Raw genomic sequence first — 21,818 nt, forward strand, 5'->3', positions numbered from 1 at the left:
CCCCAAGCCAACCTCAGATAAAAGGGAGACGTATGTCCTGGAAGTCCAGTTGACTTGCAAAGACAAATGAGTCTAAAGATTACTGTGCTCATGTGTGCTTTAAACTGTCCTTTATTGTTTCTGCTCTTCAAATATTCTATTTTAAAAATGCTTATTAGTCCAAATTTTATGCCTTTTCTGCTATTTTTAAAAATTGAATATTAGTGTTTTTAACTGGTCTCAGTAGATAACTTCAATTCTCAATTTAGTTTGCAAAGCTGTTATGTCAGAGACTGGATTTCTGTTTATATATTAAGAGATCAGAATACCTGGGAATAAAACTGAACTGCCAGGCACGACTTTCCTCTTAACAACGACAATCTAGCATTTTTATTCAGAAGTTGACTAGGAAGTTTCTTTAGCACTCTTTCTTAACTTCAATTGATTCATTCCTTGATGCAGGGAAGAGAAGATAAATAGAAATAAAATAATGAAAACAGAACTGGATGATTTATAACCCTGATAGCAATAAGGTCAGAATCAATTCCGTTCACACAATGCTTCTTAGTATGGATTTGGGAGTACAATCTAAAGGAAGATTATAGCCTAAACTCTGTGCCCTGAGTATTTTCAAGTATTAATGGAAAAAAAAGAAGTAATAACGTGTGCTGGTGGATTAGAAAGGAGAGTCACATTGAAGCCGAAGGGATAGCTGGCACTCCAGGCACGAAACTTAGATGTTCAGTGTCTGCAGATAGAGGGAAAGCATTTTATAGTTTCGGGAGACAAAGAATAGTGTATGACACTCATAAATCAGTGACTCAGTTCCCTGAATGTGGCTGACATGGGAGGCGTGTCCATGTGTGAAGGAAGAATGCAAATGTCCAGGGATTTTCAGGGCCTGAGAAAAAAGAAATCTCTAAGCATCTGTGAGAGGTGCCATGCCAACCTAAGCTATCTGTATAACCAGGGCTTAAATTAAGGCAAACACATAGTAGATAAATAGGAAAAAGATGCAAAGAAGAACATGAACTTAGAGCATACACCGTAGAGAATTGTTTGAACTGCATTGTCCATCTGATTAACATTCAGCAACCAATCCTTCCAAAATTCACAGACTATTCACTGGGAACAGCAGAAAAATCTGAGGGTATTTTTCTGAACCACAGATTCGTAGGCTATCCAGAAAAACTGAAAAGACACTGTTTTGCATATCTTTCACAAAAATTGCTGTAATCTCCTTGATAAGTCTTTTGTAAAAGTAACTGGAAATTTATGTAGCCCTTTCTTGGGTTATTGCTGGAGGATATTTCTTTTTGTTATCTTTCTTTTATTTTACTCATTTTTTTTCTTCATCATATCTATTTTTTTCTACGAACAGCAAGATAATTTCTTTATGCTAAGAGAACCAAAACTATCAATGAACTAAGGGTATTATTTCAAATTTAATCTAAAACAAATAAATATTTTTCTCATTCTTTAGTGTATTTAAGTGGAACCTGGCATGAGATGTCTCTACAGTACCTCTTGGAATTTTATTTATTTATTTATCTATTTATTTATCTATTTATTTATTTACTTACATACTTATTCATTACAATGTTTGAAATCTTTCTGTTTGGTTCTTGAAAGATATTTTATGAGCCTTCAGTATTATTCTTGAAAGTATATAAATAAAATTGTACCAAAACAGCTTTTAAATTCTTTATTTCCATTAACTGAAGTGATTTAGAGTACCATGACATTAATGCATATGTTTTCAAATTGGCCGCTGGAGCAGGAAGTGTGCTGCTGCCCTGTCAAATGATGCTTAGCTTGTATACTTAGCATTGGTTCTTTGCTTGAAAGGACTGTGACTTCTTTGGTTTATAATGTTTGAGGATCCTGATATTTTGCATTAATTTACTTGGCAACCTTATCTTTCTGGTCCTTGTAGCAATATATGATTTAGAAACAAGTCTTCTATAAGCATCTGAAGGAGAATGATTAAAAACTCTCTGTTTTACATCTTGAAATGTTATCATAAGATAAATATTTGTATAATATTGTTTAGATTTTTTTCTTTTGTTGATCAATGTTATCAGTAATATAAAACACACCTATCCAACTGACCTTATGGTAAATTGTTTTCTTTTTTTACATTTTTGTTCATTATTATTTTATTTTAAATATCAATTATGATATGAAAGAGTGATTTACAATAAAAGAGTGACAAGTTGCTCATGAAAGAATATATAATCAGTTTGTTGTTAGAATGACTGATTATCTGCAATAAAATCAATAACAAAATTGATATTCCTTTTAAAGGAGAAAAAGTAATGCAAAATGAAAGAACTTAGCCCTCATGTGACACAAACATGTGGAATCCGTCATGATGAGACATTTGTGTGTGTGTGTGGTTTTGCCAATTTGAGTCATTCAGCAGTTTTTCTCTCATTAGCACCTCTTACATGTGTCTGTCTAATGGCAGCTAGAAGTTTTAGGTAGGCAATCTGAAGTGTGAGATTTATTTCCATGTATTGACTCTACGTTTTCTATATCTTTGCGAACTTAACAAAAATGAAACCAAAATGCTAATGTTTATTTAACATCTACAGAAACTAACTTCTTTGAGTTTCTTTTGTATCATACACAATGTCTAAAACTACATATCATCCATTTATTGAGAGTTGGTGTTATCCGTTGCTGGCTATATATTTCAAGTATATTAAAAACTTGTATAGAGTATAATTATATAATTAATTATATAGAGCTTAAATAGTTTCTGTACAACTTTGTAAAATTTCTTGAACTTAACTGGTGTCTCAAAAGCAGTGAGTGTCTACAGATGGCTGTTCTATAGATGTGATACCTTAAGATTCTCTAAATACTTCAGTGGGAATAAGTGATTTATAAATCCTATTTGCTCAAATTATGTTTTGGAATTTATATAAAGACTACTTATTATTATTATTATATGTAGTATCCATTTAGAATGTTAAGATGGTTGTAAATACACCAATATAAATCTATCATTCTATTTTTGACACAATTAATATGAAAAATGACAAGAGTAAACCTGGTCAAATATATAGATTTTATCTCTAATTTAATCATTCTCTGAGCTATGGAAAAATCAATTAACACCTGTTTAGCTTTCAAATTAGTGAATTTTTTTCTGAATAAGCAACTCTGTGAATTAAATATCTATTATTCGTTTTGAACTAATAGATTTCCTTTCAAATTTTATTATATTTGTATGTCCTCTGCAAATTTAAAAATATTAAATAGGTGACTATGTTCTAAAATATAAAATCTTTTTTTGTGTGTGCTTCGGTTCTCTATTCTCAATTTTTCTTTTAAAGTTAAACTGTTTTCCAGTTAAACTTTACTTTCCTTGTTCGCTTACGACTACTTCAAACATACCTCATGTAGTTAAGTCATAGAAGGAAAAGTTAAATCTTAGTTTGCAGTTTTAATGAATTTGGTCTTTAATCAGTTGGGTCCCACTGCTGTTAGCCCTGGGGTGATTCAGAAGTGCTGGCCAGGGTATGTGGCAGAGAAGATAACTGCTTACCCATTCAGGAAAAACTAGAGAAGAAACTAAAGGATCACGCTCTCATGTTCCCAGGAAAGAATGATCTCTTGTCTGTTACCCCAATTCCTACAGGGTTCTTTCCACTTCCTTGTTTACTAAATTTAATGATCTTTCTCTCTTCCTTTACCACCCCCAATCTGCAACCAACAATCAAAGAATACAAACAAATTAAAATAAATCAAAACAAACAAACAGGCAAACAAAATGAAACGAAGAACCACACTGGTTTAAAACAAAACAAAAGAAAAAAAAGGGAAAAGAAAAAGTCAGTTTTGTGTTGGCCAATTAATTGTTCTTGGAATGGGGCTTACCTACCCTTAGAAAGTGGCACTCCATTGGAGAAAGCAGATTCCTCTTTCCCAGCAGGCATTACTTGCAAGTAGCTTCTCTGAAGGGGAGGGCCTTTGTGCCCACTTCCTCTTCTCAGTGTTTAGATTTTATCTGGATTGAAGGTGTGCAGATCTTAAGTGCCTTCACAGTCTCTGAAGGTCTATATGTGTGTATGTGTGTCCTTCTATTGTGTATGGAAGTTGTTTCCTTGAAGTCATACACCACCTCTGGCTCTTTCCTTCTTTCTACCTTCTCTTCTGAAGAGCCTTGAGAGAAAGAGTTTGAAAAAAAAAAAAGACAACCAACAACAACAAACTCATCCTATCTAGCACCAAATCCCTCACTTGATGCACACTGTTCAGTTATGGGTCTCTGTGTTCATTGCCATCTACTGCAAGAAGCTTCTCTGATGAGGGCTGAGTGGTCCACTCATCTATGGCTATATCAATATGTCAGTAGTCAATTTGTTGCTATGTCACTGTTCATTGTGCCAATAGCTCCCAAATAGCTCTGTGAGCTAGAATCAAATTTTCAGCCCATAGATGACTTAGGTACTATCCAAACTATAATTTTAATCTTATGTATAGACTAACCTTTGTTCCAAAATACTTCAATTATCCTTATTTTTGTTCACTATACATATACCTGTTTTTAAAATTTTTATTCTAAAAATATACATTTTTTCTCTTTAGCCATTTACTTCCTAATTTTTCCATCCTTGGGTTAATCTGGTGAAATACGTAACAACTGGGTATGTAGAGATACAGATAGTTGGAGAGTAAATGCTTAGTATGCCCGAGACCACGAATTGAATCCGTAACATGAAATTCAGGAAATTGAAAAAGACAAAAAATTATTTTTTTGTGAGTTTCTTCTCCCCAAGTTTTTTATATGGCTTACTTCAGCAATATATATGAGAGAATATATATTTCTGTCGGTAAATTAGTTTTCATGGCTTTTGTGACTTTTCCTGTTTACATTCTGAGCTTCCATTTTTCACGTCTTTCTATTTCGTCTTGTACAGTGGGAAGAGATTGGTGAAGTTGATGAAAACTACGCGCCCATCCACACATATCAAGTGTGCAAAGTTATGGAACAGAATCAGAATAATTGGCTGTTGACCAGTTGGATCTCTAACGAAGGTGCTTCCAGAATCTTTATTGAACTCAAGTTTACTCTACGGGATTGCAATAGCCTTCCCGGGGGACTGGGGACCTGTAAGGAGACATTTAACATGTATTATTTCGAATCGGATGATGAGAATGGGAGAAATATCAAGGAGAACCAGTACATCAAGATTGATACCATCGCTGCAGATGAGAGCTTCACAGAACTTGATCTTGGCGACCGTGTCATGAAACTGAATACGGAAGTCAGAGATGTAGGACCTCTGAGCAAAAAGGGATTTTACCTTGCTTTCCAAGATGTGGGTGCTTGCATTGCTCTGGTTTCTGTCCGTGTCTACTATAAAAAATGTCCTTCTGTAGTAAGACATTTGGCTGTCTTCCCTGACACTATCACTGGAGCAGATTCTTCACAGTTGCTAGAGGTGTCAGGCTCCTGCGTCAACCATTCTGTGACAGACGATCCTCCCAAAATGCATTGCAGTGCTGAAGGGGAGTGGCTGGTTCCCATCGGGAAATGCATGTGCATGGCCGGATACGAAGAGAAAAATGGCACCTGTCAAGGTAAGTCTCTGCCTGTGAATTTGTGAGGGCTTTGCATTTGCTTCTCTTGGCTCATGTGTATGTGTTTCCGCCAGTGATTGCAAGCGACCTTTTACTTTTATGGAGAATATTTCCCTTCAAGTTTGATTTCTTCTCTGAGTTTCAAAATTTCCAAGCCATGATGAAAGATTTAATGCACGATTCTACTGACGATACATAATTAATGCTCAGAGAGTGTCTGACTCTCCATATGATATTTCATATTCATCTGATCTTCAGAAGTTTTGAATGACACAGCCAATAGCCTCTCATCATCCAATGCAGGATTGTCCGTCTACCACTGTGGTTTTCTCTCATGAAGTTGTTTTCTATCCTTGTTTTGCGCTACAAAATGTAATTGCAAAAATCTTGTCCTGGCATGCTTTTAACTGCCATTTAAAAATTCTTCGCAAGTAGGTTCAGCAATATGAACTTCTCAAAAAAAAAAAAACAACAAACATTTGTTATCTCACAGGACTTAGCTTACTATGTTGTTTACATATGGTTGCAATTATATGCTTGCTTTTCAAAATTTATAGATCAATTTTAAATGCATAATAACCAGTGCCCCATGAAAATAAGTGTTCGGAGACAGAGCCAATACAGAAAGGTCATTTCAAAGCAATTTGCACTTGGAGAGTTTTTTTCTTCCTGCTTTAATTTTTCTTTTAAATTGAAACTTGATCATGCATGCTTCCTCATTCATTTGAAAATGCTCTCGCTTTGCCTACAGTGTGGTAAGTTGCCCTTTCAGACTTGGATATTTGTCAATGGCTTTCTGAAACAAGATAGTACTTCAGACCAAACAGAACAGTGTATGAGGAAGAAAGCATATGATTTTCCTTTGAAAATGTGTGCTCTCGTGATATCCTAATTTTAAGTAATAACAAGGACTTCATGTGTATTGACTGAGGAGAAAACCTTCTCTTGCTTTCATAAGCGTTCTTGTCTCCTAAGTTCCTTTTATGTGTACTAACCTACCTAGTTTGCTCAAGCTTGGCTTTAGGTTCATTAAACATCTAGAGATACAAAATAGTATCATTTACTTGGCAATCTCAGAGAGGCTGGTTTATTAATTCTCTCGAAATCTCTTGTATGAGCTAACATCTCCTTTTTCAGTATCAGCTCCTATTTTAGGACTTTTGCATTATTACCTATAATTGATTATATAGCTATTTTTCAATGTAAATTCTTGACACACATATACATACAAATACACACATATACACTTAGGAATGTTGTCCAATGGACATTGTGTGACTAAATCCTAAGTTTTTGTAGTAGTGAATCATAGTTTGATTAGATTTATGTAAAAGGTCTAATGTTTTGGTTTTTCTTTTGTTTTTCAACAGTTGAATTCGTTTATGATGAGGTCTTATGTAATTATATGATAAAAACATCAATTAAATTAATATTGCCTAAAGTTCATTATAAAATATAGACAAAAAGTTTATAAGTAATTTCCCTTACTGTTTATTGTCATTTTAAGGCAATAATCTACTGATCATTTATGTTGTTTTAGGGAGTAGGTAGAGGCTAAGTTACACCACTACAAAATTGGTTCTCATTCCAATTAACAGATGGTATAAGAAATTCCTGAATGCTTAGAGGATGAAACTTGAATTGATGCGATGAAAATACTCTATTGGCACTGTCATTGAACGTGTCATATCTCAAGGGAGTGGTACTTCTATATGAATGCCTGCTAGTGTGAGAAGCTAACATTATTATTATTATTATTATTATTATTATTATTATTTTGCCTCATCACTGAGTAGAGAGCACAGTGAGAGCAGGATGGATTACAAATTCTGTGTTTAAAAACTCCTCCATATTAATATGGCTTCATGGTTGAGCATGGGCTATTGTGGCAGGAGACCTGAGTTCAAATCCCAACATTCGTATGGCAGTTTGCAATTGTTTGTAACTTCAGATGCAGGAAATACAACATAGTCATCTGGCTTCTTTGCACACCAATAATTGTACTTGGTACACAGAAATAATACAGGCAAAATACTCATGCTAGAAAATTATAAGTAAAAAAAATAAACGAATGTATTTAAATTCTTGACTTTGTCTCATTCCTGTGGCAGTGGAGCAACGTCTTCAGGGTTTGTGGTGTGGCCGAGTGTATAAGACTGGATATTTTATACAGAGAGACATCTATATTCCTAATGCCCGTTTTAAACATTTTCAGTTACTTTACCATGTTTCCTGTGTAAATATTTGCTTTTAAATATATCTCTGTACAATGTGCATGCCTGGTGCCCACAGAAGTAAGAGGAGAGCATCAGGTGCTGTGGCTGGAATTTTAGACCATTGGGAGCTGCTATGTGGGGATTGGGAATGAAGCCTCCTTTATCTGCAAAAGGCTCTTAGCTGCTGAGCCACTTCTCTTGCCCCCAGCCAATTGTCTTTAACAGTATAAAATACTATGCATCCAATTTAGTAGAATTTATACATATCAATTTTATAAATAACCCATCTCATTGAATAAACTCTCAAAAAATTGAGAGGTTGCTTTGGGATCTTAAATGCTCTCATACCTTATCAATAAATGTATAGAGATAGTGTTTCTGTGTGAATAATGAATGGCAGAAATGCCATAGGACTTAAGTTATACCACTGTAACCTATGCTACTTAAATATTAAGTAGAAAGTGATATTTGGAATAATCTTATCGAGCACAAGTCTCAGACTGGTTCAGACATTTTCTTTCTAAATACCTATCCAAATCATCATGATATGTCCCTAGAAAATACCACTCGGTTATCTATCTCTTAGAAACACTCTCCTCTATTTCCTTCTCCAATCTAGAGTTAGACCTTATCGGAAGTTTGTTTTAAAATATAATGCATGGCTGGATGCATAGTTTTGCATAGTTTTGACTTTGAAGCATGTGAAAATAGCATCTATTAAGAAATGAAAAGCTTACTGCTTTACACCATGTGTCTTCTTCTCCCTCTCTGCATTGTAAAACTCAGTAGTGACCATTTTGAGATTGTTTTTTTAACCTTAAATTCCTGTCTTAGGGTTACATGCTCCGATGAAAGATGATCCAAAGCAAACTTCCATGGGGAGGAAAGGATCTATTTGCTTTTTCTTTCACATCATTGTTCATCCTGGAAGGAAGTCAGGATAGGAACTCAAGCAGGGCAGTCTCCCGTAGGGAGTGGTGAATACAGAGGCCAGGAAGGAGTGCTGCTTATTGGCTTGCTCTTCATGGCTTGCTCAGCCTGCTCTTTCATAGAATCACCAAGCACAACAGGCTGAGCTCATTAATGAATCTGCTAACAGTCATGGATCATTAATTTAAAAATTGTCCTACATGCTTGTCCAGTCACAGCCTGATTCACTGGAGGCATTTCCACAATTGCGGTTCCCTCAGATGACTCTAGCTTGTGTCAGGTTGACATTAAACTAGCCAGCACAGACCATGATGAGGTTTGTTCTTATTTTTGGCTCCTCTTTTTGTTCTCTTCTCTACATGTGAAGCATACAATGTTTGTTCAGTTTTCCAGAAGCATTTTTCTTGTTCTTTTATAATTCTTCTTTTACCCCCTTGAGTGATCATCTATCTCCATCACTCCTGGATAATTTCAATTCACCCTTCCAATTTGCAGTCTTGTAGTACGGCTTCTGGAGGGATGCCATGACAGGTCAACACGAGGGCGCACCTCACTCTTATTTACTCACACACTGCCTTTTCTTAGACTCATTTAGATTCATAAGTGTTTACCTACTTTATGATTTATTATTCCCCTAATGATTCTTTCTACTTCTACTACACTACTCACTCCTGATGGCAGGAGTGGTATATTTTTGATTTAAAGAATGAGAAAGAGATTGGAAACCAAGAGGAAAGGGAGTAGATTCAGCAAAAAGAAAAGAAAATGTAATAAGGTAAGCAAAATACTATTTTGCTTATTTATTTTTAGATTTCTATTCACATACAGAATTTTTCTGTTCTGTCTAAAAATCTTTTACAGCAATGGTTTCTTAGTCAAAGATTCATTGTCTAAATTCTCAATATCTAGAAATAAGTCATTTTTATGCTTTGAAATGACTGACATTTCATATATCCCAGACCACGGACACCATCCTTAGTTAATTTTTTTCAAAGCACAAAAGAGGCCTATGAAGCATATTTATAAAGTGACCTTATTACATAATGCCATTTAATTACTTACTTTCTCTGCTAACCAAATTAGGTTAAGGTTTAATTAAGGTTGTAATTATGCCAAGAAGCTGAAATTTGAATATATTTGTTGCAGTACGTTATCATATATGAATATTTGCAGAGTCTACTCTGGGTGATGACTTGATAAGCCCAGTCAGTCATCCCTGTGTGAACCATTGCACCTGTAGGCATGATGGGGCTTGACCTAAGATTTTTCAGAATTTGAATCTCAGGATTGAGAATATTAGGCAGGTAATTAACTATATTATCACACCCTTGATGAATACAGAGCATAGGTCCAGTGGACAAGGCCATCTAAGTAATGCAAGACCCTTTATCTTCATATCATATGAAGCTCCCACTGAACTTCCTTTAAAAGAAGTAGACAGCTGTATCTGTTATAATCTCTGTTGAGTCAAACAATACAATACTCTGGCTTTCATTTTATTAACTTAAAATGTGCTATATATTAGCTTAATCACGCTGAGATACATGCCTCATATTTCTGTAATTAACTACTATAAGTATGCAAAATCATTTTTTTGAAACTGTGTGTGTGTGTGTGTGTGTGTGTGTGTTAGGAAACAAATACTAACTCAAATCCATTTAGCCATGTGTGTTTCCTTAACTGTAATTTATCATTATTTCCATGTTATTTTCCCCCTCAGGAGTCATATGATTTTCTTTTTTAGTACAAAATGGTTAGAAAAAGCCCATTTTGGAAGTTTCTGCTTTTTATTGAAATGGATGTGTTTGACAGAAGTAATTGAGTTCACATGAATCAAATGTTGCCTGCTGGGTTCTCCCGTGCTCATGTTGCTGGCTTACTCAGATGCAGAGCAAGACCACTAATCTTCATCACTTGTGAGTGGAATGAAGTAGTAATTTGAAATTAGCCCTACATAATTATGGTTTCACTTCTATCAAATGGGGAAAAGAGATTTAGATTGTGGGTCACTGCCAAAACCAGCCGGAGTGAAGAAGGTATATAGTGCATGCTAAAGTACAGGGTAAAGCAAGTTGCTCGTCAAGGGCTGTGAGGAAAAGCTCTTATTAATTGTCCAACTGGGAGATGATTGCGCAGCAAGGAAAAGTATAGTGAAAATACCCACCTCAGGAAAGAGCTTTGATTCAAAAACAGTTCAGATACAGCGGGGAACAATATGGTGATCATTCATATTTCTGGCTCATATTTATGATTGCATAAAAACTGGTTGGAAATATAGCATATTAGGTGTTCCTGTGATTATGCATTGGGGAGCCTAGTTATTTTTAATTAGCCACATTGCCAAAAAAAAATTAAAGAGGTAGAACTGTTGGTTCTATTTTACTCAACAGTAAGAATGCTATTTTATTCAACAATAAATAACAGATCTTTATTTTAAATTTTCAGTAAATGTCAGAAATTATACAGATATAAAACAAAAGTAGTTTGTGTGTATAACTGTATGTGCATGTGTGTATACATGTATGTATGCATGCATATTCATATATATGTATGCAGGTGGTTATGTATTTATGCATCTGTGCAGGTATAGATTACTCTATATATGCATGTATGTATATTTATGAGTATGTGTGTGTACACATGTACACACACCGTTAAGGTAGGAGGAAACACTATGGCATGGCAATTAACTAGCTCAACCCTCATGTGTATTTTCATGTTTTACACATAAGGATAATAAAAATAGATGAGTTTTGGTTCTTTCAGCTTAACCCACCCTCTACCGAGGTCTTAGAGAAGCTCTACAATAGTTTTACAGAATATTGTCCTTGCTTTATGTTCCCTTTCATTCTATGCCATCTTTTCAACACTGTCATTAATATTTTTAGCCAAATACGTATGCGGTGATGGGAGTGAGAATGTGGGTCAGAGGCATCAGGGAGGATTTTAGCAGGTTCTTTGATCTCACCCACTAGAAGCCTTAGGAATTCTACACTTCATTTTGAAAGCAGAAAAACTGCCTCCAGAGATTGCCAAGTACTTTATGTGATATCCTCCCTCATAGTTGAGGCAGCATTGAAAAGCACTAATCTAAGTCCCCCTCCCCCCAGTGAACATACATATCAACAAAACTAAACACATACAATTGGAAAAGTGGGAAATGACAATTCTTTAGCTTTAGAGGCATGATAGATTCAATGGAACAAACAAGGGATATGTATTAAAAGCCACCTAAATTTATTTGAAAATGGTGAGACGAGGACTGTGAAACACAACAGTCTAGCAATTTAACCATGTTACTTTGGATTCACAATGTTTGGGTTCAAATTGCACATTTTATTTCACTGTCTATTTTTTAAAGACAAATCTGAATATCTAAATTTCATTTTCTTTACTTTCTTCTTCTTCTACTGCTTCATAGCAGCTACTAGATGAAAGGCCCTTCACATAGAGTTGAAGACATTGTATTGTTTTCTGGACACACTCTCTTGTTTATTATACTTTATTAACAAGAAAGTGTATTTATTGGATATACATTTTATTATAAATCTAGAGTAGCTCTAGGGTAGAACACTCAAGTTTTCTTTAAGTTGCATTGTAAATAATTATATTTTCTAATGGATAATCTTACATTTTATTTTCCTAGGTAAACCAAGCCATATAAATATCTATATGCGTTCTATATGTAAAAAATACCTTTCTAGATTGTCAGCACTGTAAGAAAACCTACATAGCATCACTCCTTCTTTAATCTAATGTTGTTTCAAGGAGTATATACAGTCTGTACAATGCTGTTCCTTATGAAGTCTTGGAAGGCAAATAAGGGTACACTGGTGTCACCCTTGAATATCAGATGTAGGAGATTTTCTGCTAGGTATTTGAAACAGAATATGCTTACTTAGGGTGAAACAACTATGATTCTTTTTACTAAAAAGTTGATGTTTCACACAGACATTGAGAAAGTTCCAGAAATAAAGAAATAAAGAAATAATGCAGCAACCACATACATAAGTATTTAATGCAGAGATACAATGTGATGCAGTCATTTATATTTCATTATACTGTTATATCGATCCTATTTTTCTCAATGTTTAAATCTTAAACTTTGAGAATTAAAAGACATACTAATTCTTGAATTAACTGGATAATTGAGCCTGTTCTAAAATCTGTTGCACTGTCTCAAGGATAGAGAAATGATCGTAAATATTTAAGGTCAAATATTTGCATGTTGAAAATGGAATAATTGAGCTTATATGCGAATGTTATTTCGTGGATAGGTTTTTATGTTATTATGCCAACTGGGCATAACCTTCTTCCTAAAAGGTGTCACTTGCTTACTACTCCAAAAGTTGTAACTACTGAATTGCTCTATGTAGATGCAAATTAGGGGGTCTTAGCAAGCAAGAAAATGAAACATTTAGAATGAGATTCCTTTTCTTTCGTTGCTCAGACATTTAACCATGACCACAGATTTGTTTTCTCGCTCATTACATCATACTTGTGATGCGTTTAAGGCTGAATATACATTGAATTTAGAATAACCATAATTACCGTAAGAACTACATGCTCCACATCATCTTTATAATAATACTAATAGCTATGTAACATTTAATTAGAGCACCTTTTCAGCTGTTCCAGAATGGTGATGATGCATCTCACATTGTTAATATGTGAGTTCATCTTAATATTAGTGAATGTCAATGAGGTCATGTAGATGGAGGATTATCTTTTAACAAAGACTTGCATTTGTTGAGAACATCCCTTTTTATTAAATATATGTTCATTCAAGATGTCCTGCATATACCCCCTTTGTAATAATAAATTCTTAAAGAAAGACAAGCAGAAAATACATTAATAATTAGCATATGAACAAGGGTGGCTATGTATCTCCACTGACACATTTTAAATTCATTTGAAATCTCTTTAAAGCTCCATTGGAAGGTACAGGAACACAGACCACAAAACAACCCTTTTTTTCAATTGTTCGGACTTTTTCATTTTTTTTTATCATATATCAGTAAATGAAATTCCATGATCTCATAATACAATTGAGTACAGTTGTGGACACTTGGAAAACTTGTGGGCACAGAGAATTTCCAGGTTGAAAATTTACTTAGGATGAGTTTGTGAAGGATTTGATGCTTAGGTACGGAAAACTCAAAAGATGTTGGAAGAGAATAAGAAGCAAAGTAGCCTCCACCTGCACAAAATCCTAGGTTTTCCTGGCAGGAAGGGTCTGTGAGAGGCATCAGAGCAATATATGAAAGATGTTTGCTTTCGGGTAATGCATACCATGGTTCAAATTTCTCTCCCATATATTTTAGATTAGTGCTAAATTATAAAGCCAGACAAACCTATATTCCTGTCTGTGAAATTGACGGAGTGTGGCCGTGAGTTTAGCCAAACCGCTTTGCGCTACTGGTGGGTCGCACTCCCAGCCATGTGCTAGAGCCCTTTGGATTCATGAATGAAAGACATATACACACACCAGTTAATTTTAAATGCCTTGACTAGTTCAAAGGCTGGGCAGTTCTCATCCTTCCCTCTGCTAACAAATATTTCCCTCCAGTACTTCTGAGTTAACATCTTTTAAAATTTACATTTCATTTTCTGCTACCCCAAAGACAATTTGTGGAAGTGGCCTGTGTAGCCATTTTTCCTGATTCTCACACATCGGTGAGTCTTTAGATCTGGTCATGGCAATTCTCCCTTCCTCTCTTCCAGTTCCCAGCCCTCACAAAATCTCAAAAGTCCTGCCTCAGTCTTATCTGCCCAGACAGTGGCCATTGGCTGTTTATATTGATCGATCAAAAACAAATTGGGGACAGGGATCTTCAGTGTTTGGACATGCAGATTCCCTATTTTGGGGACTGGATTAATCCGAAGAAATAGAATCAATTCCCAACAAGATAGTGTAAATGTCACCTATGAAACCTGCCATCTACATAACCATGACGCCTCCTCCTAAGGAATAGAGCCCAGAGTATCTCCATTGTCAACAACTGAAAGTGTTTTACTGATGAATTTCTGGCCACACCTTGGAAATCTAAATTAAATCAATCGTTTTAGTAACATGTCTTTTTAGGTCTTATGCATATTCATGTTTAACTAGCGTAATATAAATATTTTCATACAGAAATCCATTACGTATTCCGAAACTAAGATCTAGATAGATAAAGACCAAACAGCTATAAAAGATCAAGTCAAAATTATAATTATCCTAATGCCAATGTATATGTGTTAAAATGTACTCTCTGTGACTGTTAATATTATTAAATGCTTAGCTCCTTCTAAAGGTACTCTTCGTTATAACTTTATGGCCAGTGAAATATAATTATATTTCTTTTAAAAGAATCAGGTTGTGTTATAATCGATAGATAGTAGATTGATATAGATAGATGATAGATATGATAAGATATGATAGATTCTAGTTCCTAGATGATACAAAGTAAAATTAGAGTTATGAGAATTGAGAGTAATATGTCATAACTTTGGGTACATAGTGTCAATACTTACCACAAAGCCTCATCAAAAGACTACTAATTTTCATTCATAAATAATATTATATATAATTTCCAATTATTTGTCACCCAGATGCCCACCTATGATCTGCTCGTGCAAGGGGCATGTTCTTTTATTCTTTGTTTCCTGAAGGTACAAACTGATTTTTATGAGTTTCAAGCTTGCTGAAGAGCCAATCTACTTGGCGGAAAGCTATAGAGTTGAATCTGTTTATTTTTGCTCCTTGTAGTTTGCTCATTGCAAATATGTTCAAATTAATAATGTTCATGTCCTTTACCTGCCTTAAAACAGAGCACACAATAAAATGAACTGAGAACTTTATATACTTTAGCATCTCATTGCTATGGCTTGTACCTTTTCAGTTTTCTTGAGCATGCCCTTCCTTCTTTCTTGGAAGAAGACCATCTATGAGATAATACACTCCAAATGTCATTCTATAGTACTCTATATCTGGTATACACTAATACAAAACTTGCAATTTTGAAAACTTGGTATGAGTATAAAAGATTATAAAATTAGTGACTTAAAAATTATAGTTCTTTTTAAATTAATTTTTACTGGATATTTTATTTACATTTCAGATGGTATCTTTTTTCTCCAGTCCCTCCCCAGCTCAGAAGCCCCCTATCTCATCTCCCCTCCTACAGCTTCTATGAGGATGTTCAAATATTTGATGAATTCGTAGGGATCAGAGGACATCTTGCAGTATTCAGTTCTCTCCTTCCCTCATATGGATCCAATGAATTAAACTCAGATCTTCACTCTTGATGGCTAGCATCTGCTGAGCTTTATCACTGACCTTTGTTTATTAACTTCATCATAATTTTTTATAGTTTATTCTGTATTTAACAACATTTTATTAGAATGGCTGCATCAGGTTTGCTATCATTGAGCATCCATGATGAGCATCCATGAGGCATGATGAAAATCACTGCCTCTTTTCTGTTTAGTATTAAAACAAATCATTAGGACTGGGCATACAACTCAGAGCCAGAATGCTTGCAAAACACATGAAACGTTCTCAGCACAAAATAAAATTAATTGGAGAAATATCTTAGATTTCATCCATTGAAATTTATCTATTGTAAGTTCTATACGGATTAACCTCGAACAGAATTTACAATTTACTTAACAATTTTGAGTCCGTATAAAAAAATCATCCTATTCATTAAGAATTAATATGCGATTTAACTTATATCTACCTACCACTCTACTTCCCTATCAGAATTATCCTCCTATATATATGATTTGTCTTACTTATCAAATGACATACCATATAGTACTGCAGAGATAATTCAATTAAAAATACCTTTTTTTTCTGCAATTGTAGAGGACCAGTTTTCAATTCTCAGTACCCACATAGTGATTATAATTACCTACATTTCTGGCACTAGGGGATAGGATGCCATTTTCTGGCTTCTAAGGGTTTCTACATACAAGGTATACAAAAATGTATACAAACACACACAAATAAACACGAGCACAATCATGAGCATAAGTAAATAAAATGTATAGTTTTCCAGGTACTCAATGACACGATACTTTAAATTTTTATTTACATGTGATTTTTTTTGTTCTGAATCTCATGCCAGTTATTTTAAAGTAGGAAAACAGTAAGTCACTAACCCTGGTATAACCATAATAGAAAGTGTGCCATTAACAATCACAATAAAATGTGAATTGTCATTTATCCATGGTCTTTTAAACAGCTCTCAGAGTGCTTGACCCAGTAATTTTTTTTCTCTCTTCATTGCTGTTCCTGGGTCCGTATCACATTTTAAATTTCAGCTTTTTAATTCTTTGGTGTTTTCATGCTGTGTTTGTACTTAAGGGTTTTCTACATAATGTTATGTTGATACATTTAAATCTTTTCAGAGCATGAGGATGGCCCCTTCTTTTAGCCCTATTAAGGTGTAATCTGGACACAAAAGGCTGACAGAAAGAAGAGCCCCAGTTTGGGGAAGCAAAAATTAGAGCAAATGATCATTTGACTGATGGATCACTTCATTTCTTTGATGCAATTATTAGTTAGAATCTGACTTGGAGAATGAGTGTTCCCAAGATCCTGCTGTGTGATTCTGAAGGAGAATAATAATCCACTGCTCCATATGCATAAGGGCTTTCCATCTGATAAATACAAAGCTCTTTGAAAGCGGTATATTAAGACATTTCTAAGATAAAGAATAAAAATGTTGTTTTCCGTTCCATGGACTGGAAAACAAGTGATGTGATTTATCCATTTCTGAGAGTAATATCACTTTTCTTTCCTCTCGCAACTACTTTTACATTTCGGGATCTGAAAGTGAAATAATTATTTGGTATTGTGGTCATCTCACCCCACATTCATCTAGTCCCCTGATTTTCCAAGCTAAAAGCTTCTTTATTTAGGAGCCGACTGACCTGTACTGCTTATTTATTTAAAAATCTCTTTAGAAGGTTTTGTGTGTAGTCTGTTTCTACTCTCTTAGTTCAAGCATGATTTAATATGTCAACATAGGTTTGCTTAACTGCATTTGATTGTCTTCCATACTTTACTAAGTCCCAGGCAGTCTCCTTTTAAGCAAGCTGCTTCTGAGATAAATGAAATGTCATAACAATGCAAACTCCTTGTTTTGTGACAGCAATAGATTTCTTTGACACAGTTAGTGGTCGAAACAGGGGTGGGGGCAGAATTTAAACAGTAATCATAGACTACTCTGAAGTTACATTGAAGCTATTCTTCAGGTCCAGACAATACAATTACAATAGAACCATATATTTAATCCAGGAAGAACATCACTGTTTCCTCAGAACAAAATGGGTTTAAATCCAAAATAAAAATAAAATACTGTGAACAGAAAGAAAACATCTGTTAACAGCAATGCCATAATAACTTCCAAAGATAACACCTTATTGCTCTAGTTTCATATCTTCCAGGTCTTTGTTTTGCCAGAGCCTGAGTTGTGATTGCTTTCGCTACATAGTGTTAACTTATCCACAGTAAAGGTTTTTCCTATTTCCTCTCGAAGTGGGTTTCAAAGCCTCAGTTAAATAGGTAGTTTTCGAAGACTATTGTCCTAAAGCTTACTTGTCACAAATAAAATCTGCAGTATGTGCATCAACATCAATGAACAGTTGAAGCAAACTGAACGTAAAGCCAGTTTATTCCAAACTAAAATGAGGGTAGTTATCCAGTCAAAACTCACACTGGATTTAAGTAACTCCTCAGGATTCATTAACCCAAACAATTCTCAGACATTTTAGGTTTATAGAAAAAAAAAAAGGAAGTGACACGTGAAGTTACAAAAAGGACATCTGAAGAAACGGATTGATACAATTGTATTGCTTGGTTGGCAAGACTATCCAGAGGTAGTTAGCCTAAAGTCACTTACCTTATGTTTTCCAGGAAAGAACTGACTCAAGTGGGAGCAAGATGCTCTGCTGTCTATTTGCCTAAAAGGGACCATTGTTGTGTTTTTAAAAAGATAGAGGAGGAATATGTTTGGTGGATTTGTAGTTGGGTATGGAAGAAGTGGGTGTCTCCGCAGGCCCTTCCCTTCCCACTAAGGGACCAGCCACACACGAGGGTAAACTATGGTATAGTATAGAAGAGAGTTTATTCAGGGAACGGGGAGGGAAGTTAGCAGGGAGTTAGCAGACAAGGAGGGGGGGGGATAGAGGAGTGGAGGAGGACATGAGCACATTGAGAGAGAGGGGAGAAGGGAATGGGAAGAGAGGGGGAAGGGAGGAAGGGGCCAGAAGACAGAGCTACAAGGGAAGGGCAAGAGCAAGAGAGAGAGGAGGGGCAAGCATCCCCTTTTATAGTGAGTCAGGCCCACCTGGCTGTTGCCAGGTAACTGGGACAAGAGCTCAGACAAAATGCTAACAACCATGCTAAAACAATGAGCTTATTTAACTGGATCATGCTCTTGACCATCCAAGAGGACATGGTTTGTTTTTCAACCCGTTTCTGTCATGACTGGAAGATTGCTTATACCCTTTTAATTTAGTACTCTAAGTGTTAGTTAAAAAATTTTAAACAATTATAATATACTAGTAAAATGCTGCATCTTGAATATCTGTTTCTATTTTCAGTTTTTTTTTTCACTTGGATTTGTTTTTGTGAGCAACACTATGTGATGGTGACCTGACCTCTGAAGGGCAGATGGAGTGTGGAAGTCTGACATGAGATTCACCCCTCCCTCTAACCCCCCCATCCGTGTTTCTAGTCACCTGGCAGCTATGTACGCCGAAGACTGGAAACACTAGCTTATTTTCTGAGTATCATTTGAAGGAATGGAATAATCACACATTTGATCTAAATTTGAAAGAAATAAAGTTGAACAACTAGACACGCTCCAAGTGATTATATGTGTCACAGAAACGGTGAGCTCATTCATGAAAGGAAGAAGGAATTAAGCATTCAGGAAGCACAGGCTGGGTGAGGTTTGGGGAAAGATGTGATGAAGGTGAATGCTTTCCCAAGGGCATTGGGCTGTCATGGAGGGGAAGTCTGAGTTCTCACCCTTAGGCTCAAGGGGGCATGGGTTATTTTTACCTGTAGTTAGAAGGAAGTACAGTTAAACAAGGAGAATGACCTTGTTCTACAAAATACAAATATGCATTAATGGAAACAGTCTAACTTAAAAATAGAGTTTAAAAGGCAATCATATAGGAGAAATTATATGGACTCCAGAGAGTAAGAGCAAATGTCTGGGGTCTCAGACTTGTCAGGATATTTCAGTTGAGCTGGTAAGGCAAGAAGAGGAGATGGCACATAAATACAGAACTGCTGTGTGCCTGTGCTGTTAAATGTTTTATTCATATCCTCCTTTAAGCATGACAACATCCTGCGAGCCAGTTTCTGGGGCAACTGGAGCTGAGAAAGTTAATTTTAGCAGGATCACACAAATCCGAACTAGGAAGTGGTAGCTGATGCTCAACCCCAGGTGTGTTTGTGTCAGCCAGGATCTTTCTTCCAAGCTGTGCATTCAATATTCAGATTCTTCTGAGACTCTTATTATGTTACCTGTATACATGTCATCTGTGAGCTTAGTGTGCTATCCTGAGTGGGCTGTAATGAAGTACACATGAGAGAGGTGTCCCAGAAAGAAACAGGAAGGAGGTGTAGACCAGTCCCTATTTTTAGATATCACACTAAGAAAATAGAAATGAAACATACAGTAACGTGGAGAATAGCCGTTAGTGCAGGGATAATTAGACTTGCGAGATCTTTCAGGGATCTGAAAAGGATCTGAAAGGAGTCTGCCTCTGAGCCTAAAATCCTGAGTCTTGTCTTGAACCCATGTGATTACAGGAGACACTGACTCTCAGCTGTACTCTGACTTCCACTTGACTATCATAACATGCGTGCCCACTCCCTGCAAGTTCACATGCATACACACACGCACACGCACATGCTCATGCACACACTACAAATGCAGTGTGGAATGATAAGAGACTTGAAATGCTGTGGAAAATAAAGAAGTGGGAATGTTCAAAAAGAATACCCAATATTCAAATGTTTTCCTGGGCATATCCAGCTTCAACGTTATGGTTCACACATAGGAAAACCTTTATACTTTACCAGGCTTTCTATGAGAACATCTAAATGAAGAGTGAATTCATGCATGCACTGGAGAAAAAAAATTGTGTCAGAATGTTGTAACTTTTCAATACATTTCCAACTTCTGCTTTTGTTCCTTCTTGCATGCTAAAGTTTCTTTGTTTTTGTTGTTTTGTTTGTTTGTTTGTTTTGGTTTGGTTTATTTTTACGTCCTCAATAAAGCCTTTTTTAAAGTTTGTTTTCTGAAATACCAGAGTGACACTTCATTCAAGTGTTATGCTTGCTTTTGCTGTTTCTATTTTTGGGGGATGTGATACATAAATAATGCAAAGATGGGCGTGAAGACTTTGATAAAATTCATACGTATATCATCCTCTGTACTATGTTAACCAATAAACAAACACATTAATTTTCTTTCTATTATAATTGCTTCATTGACATAGATAATCATTGACATTGACATGAGAAATAATCATTTTATTAGATTGTCATATATGGAGATGTGTTTACTTATGGTTTTATTTATTTATTTATTCTGGATTTTTTTCAATGTATTGCTTTATATAGCATCATTTGGAACCCCCAATCGTCAAGAATAACATGAAAGTTCTTCAAAGTGCTTTGGCATAGATTTTGGTTTCTGTTATTTCATGGTGTCAGAATTGATGGCTTGAACTCAGAGAAGAACCATTTTTAATTTCGAAGTCAATTGAAAGATAACAGAAATAGTTTTCTTCACTAAACTTGTATTTGACCTTGAAAACTCTGAGATCTGTCAACTAGATCAGGATACTCTTCTAGGTTTTTAATAGCTGTTATTTTCTTAATCTACTCTACTTTCATGTCTATACTTAATTACTTCCCTTACATAGTTTCTTAATTATTTTTCTGTTGTCTCAGAGACTCTCTCTCTCGTATATGTATATGATGTATATGATGTATATGTATGTATATCTTGAGGGATATATACATATATACACAATCATATATATATATATATATATATATATATATATATATATATATATATA

General features: G+C 35.3%; 1 protein-coding gene across 2 annotated transcripts in view; it reads left to right on the top strand.

Moving 5' to 3' along the window:
- The window catches only part of LOC114638372 (ephrin type-A receptor 5), a 250,160-nt gene that overhangs the window by 65,923 nt on the left and 162,419 nt on the right, over window positions 1-21,818 (top strand). For both annotated transcript variants that reach the window (XM_028786797.1, XM_028786798.1), the window contains exon 3: window positions 4,911-5,574. In XM_028786797.1, coding sequence (XP_028642630.1) covers window positions 4,911-5,574 — 664 coding nt within the window. The remainder of the gene's footprint in view (window positions 1-4,910; window positions 5,575-21,818) is intronic.

The sequence above is a fragment of the Grammomys surdaster genome, unplaced genomic scaffold (assembly GCF_004785775.1).
Source record: "Grammomys surdaster isolate TR1022 unplaced genomic scaffold, NIH_TR_1.0 125581, whole genome shotgun sequence".
Lineage (NCBI taxonomy): Eukaryota > Metazoa > Chordata > Mammalia > Rodentia > Muridae > Grammomys > Grammomys surdaster.